Source organism: Pinus tabuliformis, chromosome 4_2 (genome assembly GCF_031772625.1).
Source record: "Pinus tabuliformis cultivar Carrire ecotype Pingquan chromosome 4_2, CPIR1, whole genome shotgun sequence".
Classification (NCBI taxonomy): domain Eukaryota; kingdom Viridiplantae; phylum Streptophyta; class Pinopsida; order Pinales; family Pinaceae; genus Pinus; species Pinus tabuliformis.
This window is the reverse complement of record NC_142304.1, coordinates 122,505,708-122,522,086: the sequence shown is the minus strand read 5'-3', so window position 1 is coordinate 122,522,086 and position 16,379 is coordinate 122,505,708. Positions and strand designations below refer to the sequence as shown.

Sequence of the window (16,379 nt, the reverse complement as noted above, 5' to 3'; positions counted from 1 at the left end):
ATGATATGAGATACATTATTATATTTTTTGTTGATATTTTGAGGCTGAGTTGGGACTCAAGAGTCAGGACTTACTATTCAGGACATGATTCACTGTTATGTGTGATGTAGCACTAGAAATGATATTACACATCTTATATATTAGTTTTTTTATCATATTTATATGTCAATGTATTTATTTTATGTTGTAGATGCTTTAGATATTAAAAAATTTGAAAGAAAATGAATATTTTTGTATGTTACGATTTTTTTCCGATTTTTACGATTTTCCCCCTCGCCGATAATATCCCAATAACGATTACTGCAACATTGGTGTACATGTTATGAAACCAGATAACAAAACGACAAAAAATAGAGATAAATGCCTTAGAATTCAGCCTCTTGGAGAGGGAAACCTCCTTTACATTACACAAATGAACAATTCTTGGATGTTACAAATGACAAGACCTCCTTTCTATATATAGGAGTCTAAGGGGTCATAATATAATCAGAGCCGACATAACAATAATAATGTAAGGGCACAACAATAACAATAGTGGGCTTATATGGGGCACAATAATAACAATATGAGTACTACATGGGCACAACAATATAATAAGGGGGTTGCACTAATAACAATAAGGGGTTACACTAGTAGTATAGGGACCTAACATGCCCCTCCTTCAAAAAGTGTTGTCCTCAACGCCTGAGTAGTTTTGGATGCTTTTGTAAAAAATTATCAACCTTCCATGTGGAATCTTCAGCAGGTAAGTTTTTTCACTTGATGAGATACTCTGAAATTGATCGATTTTGTAGCTGTCGATTTCTTGGTTTTGTGACTACTTCAGGTTTCAATATGATTTTTCCTTCCTTGTCAAGTTCCAGAAATATTGTTTGAACTAGGATCTTCTGCAACTTTTGAATGAGTTCCCAACCTGCTTTGTCATTCTTCCATTCATCCCTTGCTTTGTTTATCGAATTTGGTTGGATAATTATACCAACCTCTAGCATTTCTGCAACCATACGTTCAATTTCACTCCTTTGGGCATATGGATATCTGTAAGGCCTGATGTTTGGAGGAACACTTCCTGGAATCAAATGAATAACATGATCATGATCACGAATAGGTGGGAGGCCTTTGGGAGTCTCAAATACCTTGGAATGATAGTCCAAGACTTTTTGGAGATCTGGAGAAATAAACAATTTTGATGTGGGAACCTCTAGCGAACATAATTGTGAAATTACGCCTCGTTGTTCTTTCTTTAGAAGCTTTGCCATTCCGTTAGAGTTGATTATCTTTCCTTGTTTCCCTGTGATACCCCTTAATTCAACTTCCTTTCCTTCCGAAGCAAATTTCATGAAATGTTCTTGAAAATTAAAAGCTATTGTACCCAAGGATTGTAGCCATTGGACTGCAAGTACAACATCAGCACCACCCATTGGAATGAAAAGCATTGGGCTATTCAATACATATTCTCCCATGGATAGCTTGATATTATGGCACTTTCCAGAGCAATTTATGGTTCCTCCACTTACAACCATCACTTGGCACTCTAGTGTTGGATATAGGAAGCAATTCAATTCCTTGGCTATCTTACAATGAATAAAATTATGGGTACTACCTAAATCAATCAACACTATTACCTTTTTCTTCTTGATATTCCCTTCTATCTTGAGAGTTTGAGGAGTGGTAATTCTTGTCAATGCATTACAAGATATGGTTAGATTCATTTCATCTTTCTCTGGGATTGGTTCCTGGTGTATATCCTCTTCTTTTGACGTTTCTTGTTCCTTTTCTTGCTCCTCTTCCCCATCTATGTAAATTAATTTCTTCTCAACACACTTATGACCTTTAGTGTATTTTCTATCACAATTGTAACAAAGCCCTTTTTCTCTTTTTTCTTCCAATTGTTTTGGCATCAACCTTGTAGGTGGTGAAAGGATAGGAGCAACAACAGTTCTATCTTTATAGTTATGAGTGGTAGGCTTCCTTGTTGCCATAATTTTGCTTTCAATTTTTCTTGCCAACCTGTATGCCTTCTCCAATGAATCAGGTTCCCAAAGGTGAACCTCATGTTGGATGTTATCATTTAAAGTCCCTATGAAGACTTCAATCCTATGCTTCTCTGGAATATCATTTACCCTTATATTCAATTTTTGGAAGTCCTCAATGTGCTCTGCCATTGAACCCTTTTGTTTGAGATTTATCATTTGGCTAAAGAAAGTGTTGCTCTTTGTATCCTCATAATGTGCTATCATTTCCTCCGTGAAAATTGACCAGGTGACAAGTTGTTTATGAGAACAAATCCCTCTATACCATACAAATTGATTCGGTTCTAAATATAAAGATGCAATATGTACCTTTTGTGTGTTTTGCACATTATGTAGATCAAAATATTTCTCCATCTGTAGTATCCATGTTACGGGATCCTTGCCATCAAAATTTCTCATATCTACCTTTGGAATATGTTGGGTCTTCAATCCAACATTAGATTCTATGAAATCATGATTAACATTACTTTTGTTCTCATCATGAGTTTCCTCTACTACCTTTTCGCCATTAGGAGGCCTTTCTTGTAGTAGCTTTGTCCCACCTTCCTTCAAACCTTCCATGTCTTTCTTCAAATCTTCCATGCCTTTCTTCCAATATGCTTTCATATCATCGATATCAGCTTCCATGGAATAGATAAAACTATTTATCTTAGCTTCGATCGCATTCTTCAAATCATCCATCCAATTTTGATTACTAGGTGTTTCTATTTTCTTGATTCGAGTCATTCTTTTTCGTGCTTTTAGGACCTCAATCTTGAATCTGTTGTATCTCTGAAATTGTGGATCTCCAAGGTCTAAAATTGCGTCCTGCGGTAGCCCTCTGAGTCCTCTTTCTAACCCCATAAGTTTGATCAAGATTTGATTCTCCAAGGAAGAGTTATGTCAAATCTCCCACGATGACCTGATTATAGACTTGTTCAATAGAGCGAACTTGTATGAAGTGTCACGTGTCACTGTTTCGACCTTAGGTTCTGAAAATGATACCCAACAAACTACAGTCTGCTGATTTCTATCACTTTTTACGAAATTTGAATCAGATGCTCAGAGAGAGAGTTATGACGATTTTTCCAAGGTCACCTGTTTGGGATGTAATTCGGGGGCTTGCAGAAACCCTAAATGTCTTGGACCGTATCTCCGAAAATATAGCGAAGAAAAATCTGAAATTCGGGCCCAAGCTTCACCAAGATTTCGGCTCAAATGGGTTTTAATTTCAAAGTCTGAACCTTTGTAGAAAAAAATTTATAGTGAAAATTCCACGATGACCTGTTTGAGATGAAATTCTGGAGCTTGCAAAAACCCTAACTTCCTCAGATCATATCTCCGAAAATATAGCGAGACAAAATCTGAAATTCAGACCCGAGGTTTAGACCGATTTCTTCTCAAATGGGCTTTTTGTTTAGCTTCTGAAACTTTATAGCGAAACAGTTATTGTGAAAATTCCACGATAACCTATTTGGAGCAGCAAAACCCTAGAGTCCAAAGCTCTGATACCAAATGTTATGAAACCATATCACAAAAAGATAGAAAAGAGAGATAAACGCCTTAGAATTCATCCTCTTCGAGGGGGCAACCTCCTTTACGTTACACAAATGAACAATTCTTGGATGTTACAAATGACAAGACCTCCTTTCAATATATAAGAGTCTAAGGGGTCATAATATAATCAGAGCCGACATAACAATAATAATGTAGGGGCACAACAATACCAACAGTGGGCTTATATGGGGCACAATAATAACAATATGGGTACTACATGGGCACGACAATATAATAAGGGGGTTGCACTAATAACAATAAGGGGTTACACAAGTAGTATAGGGACCTAACAGTACAGATGCTTCTATAGTGGTCAAATGTGGATTGCTTGAGGGAAAGCAATCTTAGGGCATGAGGATTTGTAATGTCCCCATTTTTATTTTCCCTTATGATGCAGCTAGGATGGATTTCCAAGGCTAGTGATAGCTTGGTCATGAGAGCGAGATTTCATTATCAGTGGGCCCAAAGGGTTTTGGAGAAATTTTATGGGGTTCGACAGGGATCACCCACTGCATTTCATCATCAAGACCAGTTCTGCACAGATTATTCTTAGTTCCACTACATTCCAACAATTCCCGTTAAACAAGGTTATTATTGAGCATATCTGAAATAAATACGCTTAAAGTGTCATTTTGGGAAGAATATCTGATGAAACACCTTAGTGTAATAGCTCGTTGGAATCAGAACAAAGAGCTCTATAGGATGGGATGGTGAAAAGTGACTTTCAGTGGTCTAAGAGATCGTAGAGGCAGATTAAATAAAATAGGGAAAATATTTAATTAAGGGAAAAGGCCAAGTGACTAAAATAAAATAAAAGTCACTTAAGATAAGAATAAGGGAAGAAGATTATAGAGTGGGAAATAAAATAATAAGAAAAGTGTTTCTAGAAAGCAGGAGAACTATCCATTAAGTCTTAAAAGGAGGGGAAGCAAATCATTTGGGACATCTTGGAGTTGTGATATTTTCTTATTGGAGAGATTTTGGAAATGTGGTTCTCAACTTCCAAAAGCCCCAAGACGAAAACCCTTGGTTTTCCTATTGTGAGTTGGATGAAAACCCAACCCACTGTTGAGAAGGTTTCTTCCAGAAATCTCACGGACCTTCAGCAGCATTATTGGAAATGGAGCAGATTTGAAGATTGGAGGAAGGATCATCCAAAATCTCAATTTGGGCATATTTTCCAGTTGCAGTTTATTGTGGAAGGTCAGCATCAGAATTGCAGCAGAATTTTGGAGACCATCTCACCTATTTCCCAGCTCAGCTAATTGCAGATGTACTAGCATGTATTGTATTATTCTAGTTAATATAATAAAGCTGAGTTTATTACCACACCATTTTCATTTGCTTTCTGGGTTTCTTGCAAATTCGATTTATTTGTTGGCAACATCTATCTTGTTAAGTTTTGCATATGTGTATGATTTCTGGATGGAATTCAAAAAATAATTTTGCCACGTAAAAATTTCTAATAATTTGGCCTTAAATAATAATCGGGATATTACACAGTAAGATAAATCATTTACGGTCTAGTGTGTATTAACAAAAATTTTGGAGTTTGCATCACTACCCAAGTCCCTGCTCCATAAAAGGCCTGCACAAATCTCTGATCATGATATAAATCATTGCATTTGACAATTATCAATCTAAATGGGAAAAAGATAGCTTCTACTGAGGCACCTGACCAATTAATGCTACAGACATAACTGAATGTTCTTTTCAACATCTGTCTTTTAATAACTTGCAGGCAGACAAATATTATCTATTTACAAAATGAGTCTCACGGAAAATTATATTTCAAAAGGAAAATATCTGACCATCCCACATCTTTGTAAACACTGGGGCCTGGGCAAAGAAAAAAGGAATATATTTATCTGCAAAATACCATCTGGATCTAAGTTACAGCAACATGAGATTCATGTATAACTTATGAAGAAATGTCTGAAATCTGCAAATTCAATCTTAACCTCATCGAAGCCAAATGATACAGAAGTTCACAAAGCAACTTACATGCTTCAAAACTTGTAATCTCTCCATTTCATGACCTGAGAAGAATCTAAGTTGTATGTCTTACAAATAATTGAAATTGTGGAATTGGTCAATGCACCATTCTTGGCCTCTGATGCAACAATATTCTCAAGTTCTCTACATGGAAGCAGTACCTTGAACCAGAGAAAAGAAAAATAGGATACAGTTAAAACATAATATTGCAGAGCTTCCAAGTAATCAACATAAATGCATTAGGAATTCACACAGCACTATACACCTAAAGGCATTGTCTTCAGAGATCAGTAGGAATCAGCTGAAAAGATTCCTACAATAGCATAGATGTAAAAACTCCAGCTAAAAATTATGAGTCATCAGAAGCGGAAATTTCCAGTGTATGCTTTTGTATTCAAATATCAATACATGCAAGCTTACCTCTATCTTTTCCTCACAGGTTTTACTTACCTTTCTAATGAAGATATTTAGACTGCCTGAGGACTATTAGCTATCAGAATTGACATCCTTATGGCAGAGACATACTGAAAATCATTCCCATTATGTTTGCTCAAATAAGTTTGACATCACTATCAAAAAATTAACACCCCCATCTGAATGTATAGTGAAAATTTCTGGGGTCTGCATCTCATAGATAACATTTCTATTTACAATTTGCTGCATCCAACTTATTAGAAATTAGAATCATTAATATCGTCTACAAACTGTGCTTTCAGTGTTCCACATATCATCACCATTCTTTTACAGACAACAGACATGTAATGAGATCAGTCATACAATTTTATTTTCCCCTGGACATTGTTGAAAAGGTATACCATAATTTTGTAGGAATTTATAGGGTAAGTTCCTCAGACAGAACACCAAAGGACACCGCTCACAAACAGATCACAGATCAATACACCAGTTTTGTTGACGTGGTTAAAATCCTCAAAGAGGGAAACAGTCCACGGCCTAAGCCAACGCGACCACTTCAGGCAACTTATTAATAAAAGAATAAAAATTTACATAAGCTTCTCTCATGAACGGTTACCCTACAAATGACCCTCCATGCTCTTTAAATAGAGATCATAGACCAATCAGGTGTTAAGCCACGGATCAAGTGTCGGTAATACCGAGGAGAGAATGAACCGTCGGATTGTAAGTTACAAAAGTACATAGTAAAGAAACACACTTTACCTAACTCTACACTAGACCAAGTTATACTTAACTATTTCCTATGTGTCAGAATATCCTAACACCCCCCTTAAGAACAACATGGGATAGGATTGAAGGATTTACAAATATGACACAATAGAAGAAGGAAGGAGGCACTAGAGCCTATCCCCCGTTAGTGACAACTTCCTGAACTCCAACCATAAATCGAAGTTTAGTAAACTTTGCCTCTGTGAGAACCTTTGTAAAGATGTTTGCAACTTGATCATTTGTTGAACAATATTGCACTTCAAAACATGGTCGTGAATGAGCTTTTTGATGAAGTGCATGTGCAGTTCAATGTGTTTGCTACGCAGATGTTGGATTGGATCTTTGCATAGTTGAATGGCACTTTGATTATCACACCAAAGTGCAGTAGGATGTTGCTACTGAAAGCCAAACTCTGATAGGATCTGACGAAGTCATAAGGCTTCCTTACTAGCTTCTATGGCACCACGATACTCTGCTTCTGCTGAAGAAAGGGAAATGGCACTTTGTTTCTTGCAAGTCCATGTAATAGGTCCTGAACCAAGAGTGAACACATAACCTACAGTAGACTTTGGATCATCAGGGTCACCAGCCCAATCAGAATCAGTGAAACCAACCAATAGAGGAGATGCTTCTGCACTGTAATGAATCCCAAACTGCACTGTACCTCGAACATAACGAAGTATTCTTTTAGCTGTTTCATGTGGGTTTTGCATAAACCAAACAATAAGGCCAACAGCAAAGGAAAGGTCAAGACGAGTATGGGTCAGATACAAAGTTTTCCTACAAGTTGACGATATAAGATAGCATCAACTTCAGGGGAAGTACAAGTGACGGAAATTTTGGCTCCAGACTAAAAGGGAGAATGGGCTGGCTTACAGTCTTCCATGTGAAAATGGCGTAGAAGATCACAGACATACTTGGACTGGGAAAGGGAAATACCTTCCTTGGATTGCAAGACTTGAAGACCAAGAAAATAATGCAAGTGTCCTAAGTCTGTCATTTCAAACTTCTTTTTAAGGTTGGACTTCACATGGTTTATAAGGTTGGGATCACTACCAGTGAGGATAAGATCACCAACATAAAGAACAAGAATGATAAGAGACTTGCCCACTTTCTTGGTGTAGACGGCATTGTCAGAATGACACCTAGAAAAGCCAGTTTCTAAAAGAAAGCTATCCATTTTGGCATACCAAGCCCGAGGAGCTTGCTTGAGACCATAAAGGGATTTCTTAAGCCGACATACAAGGCTGGAGTTTCTTTGTATAAAGCCAGTAGGTTGTTCCATATAGATTTCTCCATGCAAGTCCCCATGCAAGAAGGCAGATTTAACATCTATCTGATGGACGTCCCATTTGAAAGAGGAAGCAAGGGAAAGAACAAGGCGGATAGAGTTCATTTTGGCAACAGGGGAGAAGGTTTCAGTATAGTCAATGCCTTCAACTTGTGAAAAACCCTTAGCAACAAGACGAGCTTTATGTTTATCAACTTTCCCATCTGGTCCATACTTGGTTCTGTAAACCCATTTGCATCTAATAAGTTTTTGTCCCTTTGGTAGAGGAACAAGATCCCATGTATCATTTGCCATTAATGAACGATATTCTTCATTCATAGCTGCATCCCAATCTGGATGGCCTAAAGCTTCTGCAAAGGTGTCAGGATCATAATTCGATGAAGCTTGAGCCAGTAAAGAAGAGGCTCTATCGAACTGAGAACGTGTATGTCATTGATCTATAGGATCACTGGCAAGAGCGCCTACTGCATCCCGAGTAGCACGGATGCATTTTGGAAGCTGAAGAACTGAAGAAGGATCCTGAGAAGATGGGGGAGGATTGTCATCCTCGCTTTCATCATCTAAAGAAGAAATATTTTCAAAAGTAGAAGAGATAGAGAGAGGTGGCACATCCGCCGAACTAGGCTCGTAGGCCGATATATTTTCAGCAAACTTTACATCTCTTCTAATGATAACATTTTTGGGCTTAAGTGGAATAAGTCTATATCCTTTGACATCTTCAGAATATCCAACAAAAATACATTTTTCACTCTTAGGTTCTAAGGCTTTATGTTTCTCATCTAGAATATGGGCCCATGCTTCACTTCCAAAAAACACGAAAGTGACTTACATCTGGTTTAATTGAGCTCCATGCTTCTTCTGAAGTGATATTCTTTAAAACCTTAGTAGGAGTGCGATTTATTATGTAATTTGCACAGTTAATTGCTTCTGCCCAAAAATTAAGACTAAGTTCTTTAGATTGAAGCATACAATTACCCATTTCCTTTAAGGTGTGATTCTTCCTTTCAGCTACACCATTTTGTTGTGGAGTATATGGAACAGTATGTTGCATTTGAATTCCATTCTGAGTGCAAAAGTTGATGAATTTGTTGTTAACATATTCTCTGCCATTATCAGATCTTAGCTTAAGAATTTGATGTCCAAATTGTTTTTCAGCAAAGGCCTTAAATGCCAAAAACATGTTAAATACTTCACTCTTGAGTTTTAAGAAGTATACCCAAGTGCGTTTGGAGAAATCATCAATGAAAGTTAAGAAATACTTGTAGCCAGAGAATGAAACAACTGGAAGTGGACCACATAAATCACTATGCATAAGCTGTAAAGGGGTTGAGGCGTGCCAAGAGGCACGTTTTTCAAAACTATCTCGATGATGTTTTCTGAGTACACATCTGGAACAAACACCATCTTTGCAAGATACCATTGGAAGACCTGTCACCATATTTTCTTTACATAGATTCTGAAGGGAGTGGTAGTTTAAGTGACCAAATCGCTCATGCCAAAGTTTGCTCACTTCATCATTATGAACAACAAATACCGAGGGAAGATTTGATGACCCAAAGTTGTTAAACTTATACAACCTTGTAGAATCATCAGCAATGCCAGTAGCTAAAATCTGTCTAGGATCTCTTAGGTCCTTAATTACAACATCGTGAGGTGAAAATTCAACGATTTTACCTTCCCCCGAATGAGTTCTCAGATATACAGATAGAAGGTTGCAGGATAAGGTTGGAACACATAATACCAATGTTGTTAAAAGCGCGAGCGGGATTAAATCGGCGCCGGGAATGAAGCGGAAAAAATCGAAAAAAGCGGGAAAAAAGCGGGAAAAAGCGTTTGGTACAAAATTATTCATTTTTTTCATTTTTTTTCAATTTTCATTATAAATCGCGCTGCCAGGGACCCCCGAGCTTTTTTACGAAAAAAGCGGGTTTTTTTCGAAAAAAGCGCGCTTTTTTCGAAAAAAACGGCAAAAAAAATTTTAGGCGCTTTTTTCCCATAAAAAGCGCAATTAAATCGGCTTAGGGAAAAAAGCGCGATTTAATCGCGCTTTTAACAACACTGCATAATACATCATTAAATTGACCATTGTCTATATGAACAGTGCCAGTTCCTACAACACTAAGAGATCTATCATCACCAGCATATATATTTTTGGTGTTACAATCATTTAAAGAAGAAAACATGGCTTTGTTTTTGGCCATATGATAAGAAGCTCCAGAACCAATGAGCCACTCATGAGAATTAGAAGAAGAAGATACATTTAGTGCATATCTAGACCGAGATGTTTGACAACCACATGCAAAAAGTGATATTCCTGAAAATGAAGTTGAAGTTGAAGAGTGCTCCAAATGGATGTTATGCTTCTTCATTGCTGCTTCCAAAGCTTCCATCTTCTTAAAGCATTTGGATTCTAAATGGCCATCTCGATTACAAAAGTGGCAATGTCTATCAGTGTTCTTCCCTTTGTTTTTATTTGCCTTATCATTTTGTTGAAATGATTTTTCATTTTGAGGTTGAAATTGCTTAGGACCCTTGTTTGGTTTAGGACCATTCTTTTTAGGATACGACTTCTTAGGATTCTTTGAATTTGGTTGTTGCTAGGCAGCTAAAGCTTTCTTAGAAGAGTTTCCAAGATTAAGAAGACCAAGGTGTAAGAGTTTTTTTGTTCTCTTATTAAAGAATCACAAAAGGAATCAAAAGAAGGGGACTTGTAGGCTTGTCCTTGAGAAATGAAGGCTTCTCTTGTAGAATGGAAGGTGGAAACAAACACATAGTAGGTTGGTCCCAACTTAGTAAGAATAGAATAGATAAGGTTACCATCTTCTTTCTTAACCTTAACACCTTCCAAGAGAAGTCTAAGGGTCTTGAACTTGGATAGAAAATTTTCAATGGAAGAAAAATTATTGGGGTCCAATGTAAGCAACCCATTTTCGAATTGATGGGCTCTAAGTTCATTTTTAATTCCAAAAACTTTAGTGATCTGTTTCATTGCTTCATCAAGAGTATCAAGTTCTGCGATATGGAATCTAAGGTCCGGAGAAATAGACATCCCTATCAACCCACGTGCTTGATCTTGCCTATTCTCCCATTTGGCTGCCTTATCTTCATCTTTCGGTTTGGTTTCTTGGCCTGAGGCTATTCTATAAAGACCTTTACTTCTAAGTAAATCCACAGTGTAGGACCACCATTGGAAGTAGTTGGTGCTGTTAAGAATAACTTGGCATGGACTTTCCATTTTAACAGAAATTGATGTTATAGACGCTGAAACTAAGTGTTCCAATGGAAAGATCTCGAAAGATTAGGCTGATTCAAAAAAACGGCTTTGAAAACGGCTTCCAGATGAAGAAGTTATGGCTTTTTGAAGAAAAGTTGTTGAAGATGCCGACGAAGTGCGGAAATGTGTGGAAATGAATGATAATGTTATATTAAAAAAAAATCTGCCCCCTTTCCAAACTTAATCTAATAAAGTAGCTTTGGACCAAGAAGGACTTGAACTCAAGACCTCTATTCTCATAAAGTAGCTTTGGACAAAGTGAACTAGATTAAAAGGTTAGTAATTTTTGAAAAAGAGGAAAGGGTTTTTTTTCTTTTTTTAGTCACTGAAGCTTTGGGCTGCGTGCTTACTTGAGAAAAGTCTTTTTTCCCTACAAAACAAAAAACACAAAACCCAACACAGACATACAAAAAAAAAACAAACCATACAGCTTGAGGTTAGCTTTAGCCGGAAACTAAATATTTTCCTCAATGTTTCTGATTTTCCGAGATCACACTAAGGCACGGCAGAAAAGAGCATACGCATGAGAAAAATCCTTCCTCTCTGTTTCTGATTTTCCCATATCGCACAAAGTCGCAAGGCAAAGAACATACGCAGAAATGAAAGGTATAGATCTGGTAATAAAAAAATAAAGAGCTAAATAAACCGAAATAAACAGAGAGAAAATAACTAGAAACTGCAAATAAACACTATATACCTCCAGCTCTTAAAAATGACGTAGCTAGGGCTACCAGAAACCTTTCACGTGAAATGAAAGGGGTTCCACACTAGAACAGATGCTCCTAACACAATAGAGCAGTCCTCTCGGCCCGAAAGCAATAAAAAACAGTAGATCTAGGAAACGGCAGTCGGATGCAGTTCTATCGGCTTCAGATTCGGATCACCAACGGATGCGGCCCTCAAATAGCTCCGATACCATGTAGGAATTTACAGGGTAAGTTCCTCAGAAAGAACACCAAAGGACACCGCTCACAAACAGATCACAAATCAATACACCAATATTGTTGATGTGGTTAAAACCCTCAAAGAGGGAAACAGTCCACGGCCTGAGCCAACGCAGCCACTTCAAGCAATTCATTAATAAAAGAATGAAAATTTACATAAGCTTCTCTCATGAATGGTTACCCTACAAATGACCCTCCATGCTCTTTAAATAGAGATCATGGACCAATATGAACCATCAGATCACTACATATCGTGACCGTCAGATTGTAGGTTACAAAAGTACATAGTAAAGAAACACACTTTACCTAACTCTACAATAGACCAGGTTATACTTAACTATTTCCTATGTGTCGGAATATCCTAACAAATTTATGTGCATTCTCATTGCACAAGTTTGGTTTGATATAATAAGATCATTTCAAGTTCTTTTAGCGTGGAGAAACGAAAAATGGATAGTATGGATGATCACATTAGAACAGATTAAATCACCTATTATTTTTCATTCCTAAACCATTTTCACTAAAACAAAAAAACAAAAACAATTCAACATACAAAATATTTGCTAGGAGTTTTAATAGTATTAGCAAAGAAAATGAAACCATGGTCTTTAGAGAAGGTCATAAAATTGTAACATAATTTGATTGGTGTCTGCACAATGACCACCCAGCAACATAGTTTTAAAAACCAGCTGGGCTGAACCTAAGTTGAACGAAACGCTGAAACGTTTTGGAGTTTCTGAAATGGGTACATTTAGAAACGTCACCTCCCAAAAATGGAAACATCAGTCGAAACGTTGGTTGAAACATCAGCCGAAATGTCATAAATGTATATATAAAAAATATATATAAATAAATAAGTGAATACCACATTATCTTTGCAAGAAAAAAGGGAAAAAGACCCATAGATGACAATTTAGAAAGAAAAACAAGTCTATATTAACTCTCATAGATGATTACATGATGGTCGACTTTCGGCCAAGTTTCGGAGTTTCAGATACGGGTACGGCTCGAAACGTCGAGTTCCTAGAAGTTTCGTGCAACATAGGTCTGAACCAAAAACTGGTCAAATTGGCCAGTCAAATGGGCCTAAGTAAGAAACCGGTAGAAAAACCTGGTTGGAGGGCTAGTTTGTACCAGTTAGTACCTAACTTGTACAAACTTGCCCTAACCGGCCAGTTCCAACCCCTAACTAGCTCAGTTAGATCTCACATTTGCGAGGGAGACCGGGACCACCAATGGCAGCTTTTCAGGTGGTTTTGGAGGAAACCCGGGGTTTTTTTCCTTCCAAAACAGCGTAAATCCAACCCTCCCCCTCCTAAACCCTAAACCGAAACAAAAAACCTAACTCTAACCCTAGCAATTCTGGCAATCAATGGTAACGTTAAATTCTTTAATTAAAAGTAACATTTTCTTCATCCTTCTACTTAAATTTCTAACATTACTACAAATTGACTCAAGATGTTTGAGAGTGGTTCCGACCTCATTGGATTTCATAAGAAAAAACTAGAATTTTAGACCTCACTGAAAATCAAACAGGGTTATATTTTTCAAGATTTTAGGATTTGGGGGATTGCAATGTTTCCATTTGCTTTTGTCATGTGTGAGGGTATGGGATTGGCATTTAATCAAGAGCATGAAGCCCTTTATGTACCTTGATGTTGGTGGTATTGATTGTTGAACTCCTCTACAATGGCCTTTAGTTAACTTGTTGTCCCAAAGCTTTCTTAAGGCAAGAGACGTGAAATACGTAATGTATTTTTCTCATATTCCATCTCCCCCATTCTCCTAGATATCCAGTAAGGACCAAAAACGAGGCTTCAATTTTTCAGCTCCACTCTTCTTAAGCAAGGATTGTGGATACAGTTATAACCTCAGGAATACAAATTCTCCCACTTCAAAGTTGTGTTATGTCATCTTCCTATCTACATGTCTTCTAGCAATTATGGGCAACTTGCAAATTCTCTTTAATGTTTTTAAGGATATCCTGATTCTCCTAAATCCAATCTTTGGCTTTGGGTAGGTGCCCTACTATCTCCAAAACCCAATCCCACAAGCGAGAAGGCTTCATACCCATACAAGGCCCTGAAAGGAGTCATACTTGTGGACATATGGTAGGTGGCGTTATAGCAATATTCCCCTAAGTGCATCCACTTAATCCATGCCTTTTGTTGTTCAAACACATAATTACATAAAAACCCTTCCAACCATTTATTCATGATTTCCGTCTGTCCATCAGTCTATGGGTGGTAACTAGTACTGGTTGTTAATTCTATGCAAACCAATCTAAATCATTTTTGCCAAAAAGCACTAAGAAAATGATTATCTTTGTCACTGACAATGGATTTCGGAAGACCATGTAGTCTGAAAACCTCCTTGAAAAATAAATCTGTCACCTGTGATGTTGAATAATCTGATGAAATCATGTAGAAGTGTGCAAATTTTGTTAGCCGGTCTACCACCACATAAATACAATCTTTCTGTTGCACCTTGGGTAGTCCTATAATAAAGTCCATTGATACACTCTCCCACTATTGTTTTGGAATAGGGAGAGGGTGAATGATCCTACTAGGTGAAGGCGTTTTGTTTTATTCTACTGGCACATTGTACATTCATTCACATATCTCAATACATCCTCCTTGAGGCCCTTCCATGAGAACCTCTCTCTTACCTGCCTATAGGTTTTAAAATAACTTGGATGCCTTGCTAGAGGTGTGTCGTGCATAGCTCTAAGGATCTTCTCTTTAAGTCTAGATTCGGGAACCAAATAGATCCTCCCTTTGTAGTAGATAACATCATCCACCATTGTATAACAATCATCTTGTACAATCCCATCCATTACCTCACAAGAAAACCTATTCTTTGAATATTCTACCAAGAGGCTCGCTTTCCAATCTTCGGCAACTTCATTGAGCAAACATGCAGTGGACTTCCTGGAGAGGACATCAGCAACAATATTCTTCTTGCCTTTTATATATTCTATGTTAAAATAAAACACTTGTATTTTACTTACCCACTTTTGTTGCCTTCTGTTCAAATCCTTTTGTTCCAAGAAATACTTCAGACTATTATGATTTGTTCGGACTACGAATTTATCGTCTGCCAACTATTGTCTGAATTCAATCAAGGCATGCATGATTGCAAGCATTTCCTTATCGTATATGGAATAAAGTCTCTCAACATCCTTGAGTTTTCTGCACTTAAATGCTATCAAGTTCTTGTTTAGCATTAAGACTGCACCTATGCCTTCCCTCGATGCATCACATTCCAGCACAAAAGGCTAAGAAAAATATGGAAGAGCAAATACTGGACATGTACTCATGGTCTCCTTCAATTTGTCGAAATCTTTTGTGTAGCTTCCAACCTAAGTTGTATTGATGGTGCACCCAACTATGAAAACCCCTTTACAAAGCACCCGTAGAAGCTGCATAATCCATAGAAGCCTACAACCCTGTAAGATTCTCGGGAGAAGGCCAATCCAGAATGGCTTGGATCTTTTCTTGGAGCACCTGTAACCCTGGCACACTAATCATATGCCCGAATACAAGATCTTCGTCAACCCAAACTCACACTTTGAAGACTTGGCATACAAGGACTATTCCTATGTGATCCCCAAAATGTCCTCCAAGTGACGCAAATGTTCCTCATACGTATGGTTGTAAATCAATAAGTCATCAAAGAATACCAACAAATGTTTACGCAACTGCTTATTGAAAGTATGATTCATGCACAACTAGAAAGTAGCTAGCACATTAGCCAACCCAAATGGCATGACTAAGAACTCATAGTGCCCAAAATGGCATCTAAATGTTGTCTTAGGCACATCTTGCTCTCGGACCCTAATCTGATAGTACTCTGATCGAAGATCTATCTTAGAGAAGAACATTGCCCCATGCAACTCGTCTAACAATTCATCGATCTCTGGGATAGGATACTTGTTTTTGATAGCTTTCTCATTTAAGGCATTGTAATCAATGCACATTTGCATTGTGCCATCTTTCATCCTGACTAATACTACGGAGGATGCAAAGGGGTTGGAGCTGGTGTGACCCATGTCTAGTAAGTTGTAATGCCCCCTAATAATAATAAAAATAATGATAATAAATAAACAAATAATACAATATTAAAAT

The 16,379-nt window shown here is 37.4% G+C and overlaps 1 protein-coding gene across 8 annotated transcripts in view; it reads right to left on the bottom strand.

Moving 5' to 3' along the window:
- LOC149168551 (K+-H+ exchange-like protein) overlaps nt 1–16,379 on the bottom strand; it is a 303,090-nt gene that overhangs the window by 12,270 nt on the left and 274,441 nt on the right. For 4 of the 8 annotated variants that reach the window (XM_089428310.1, XM_089428309.1, XM_089428304.1 and 1 more), the window contains one exon: nt 5,407–5,722. In XM_089428310.1, coding sequence (XP_089284436.1) covers nt 5,576–5,722 — 147 coding nt within the window. In that variant the 3' untranslated portion in view covers nt 5,407–5,575. Of the gene's footprint in view, nt 1–5,074; nt 5,723–16,379 lie in introns of those variants that run through there. The other 4 variants (XM_089428308.1, XM_089428306.1, XM_089428305.1 and 1 more) reach the window with 3 other exon arrangements.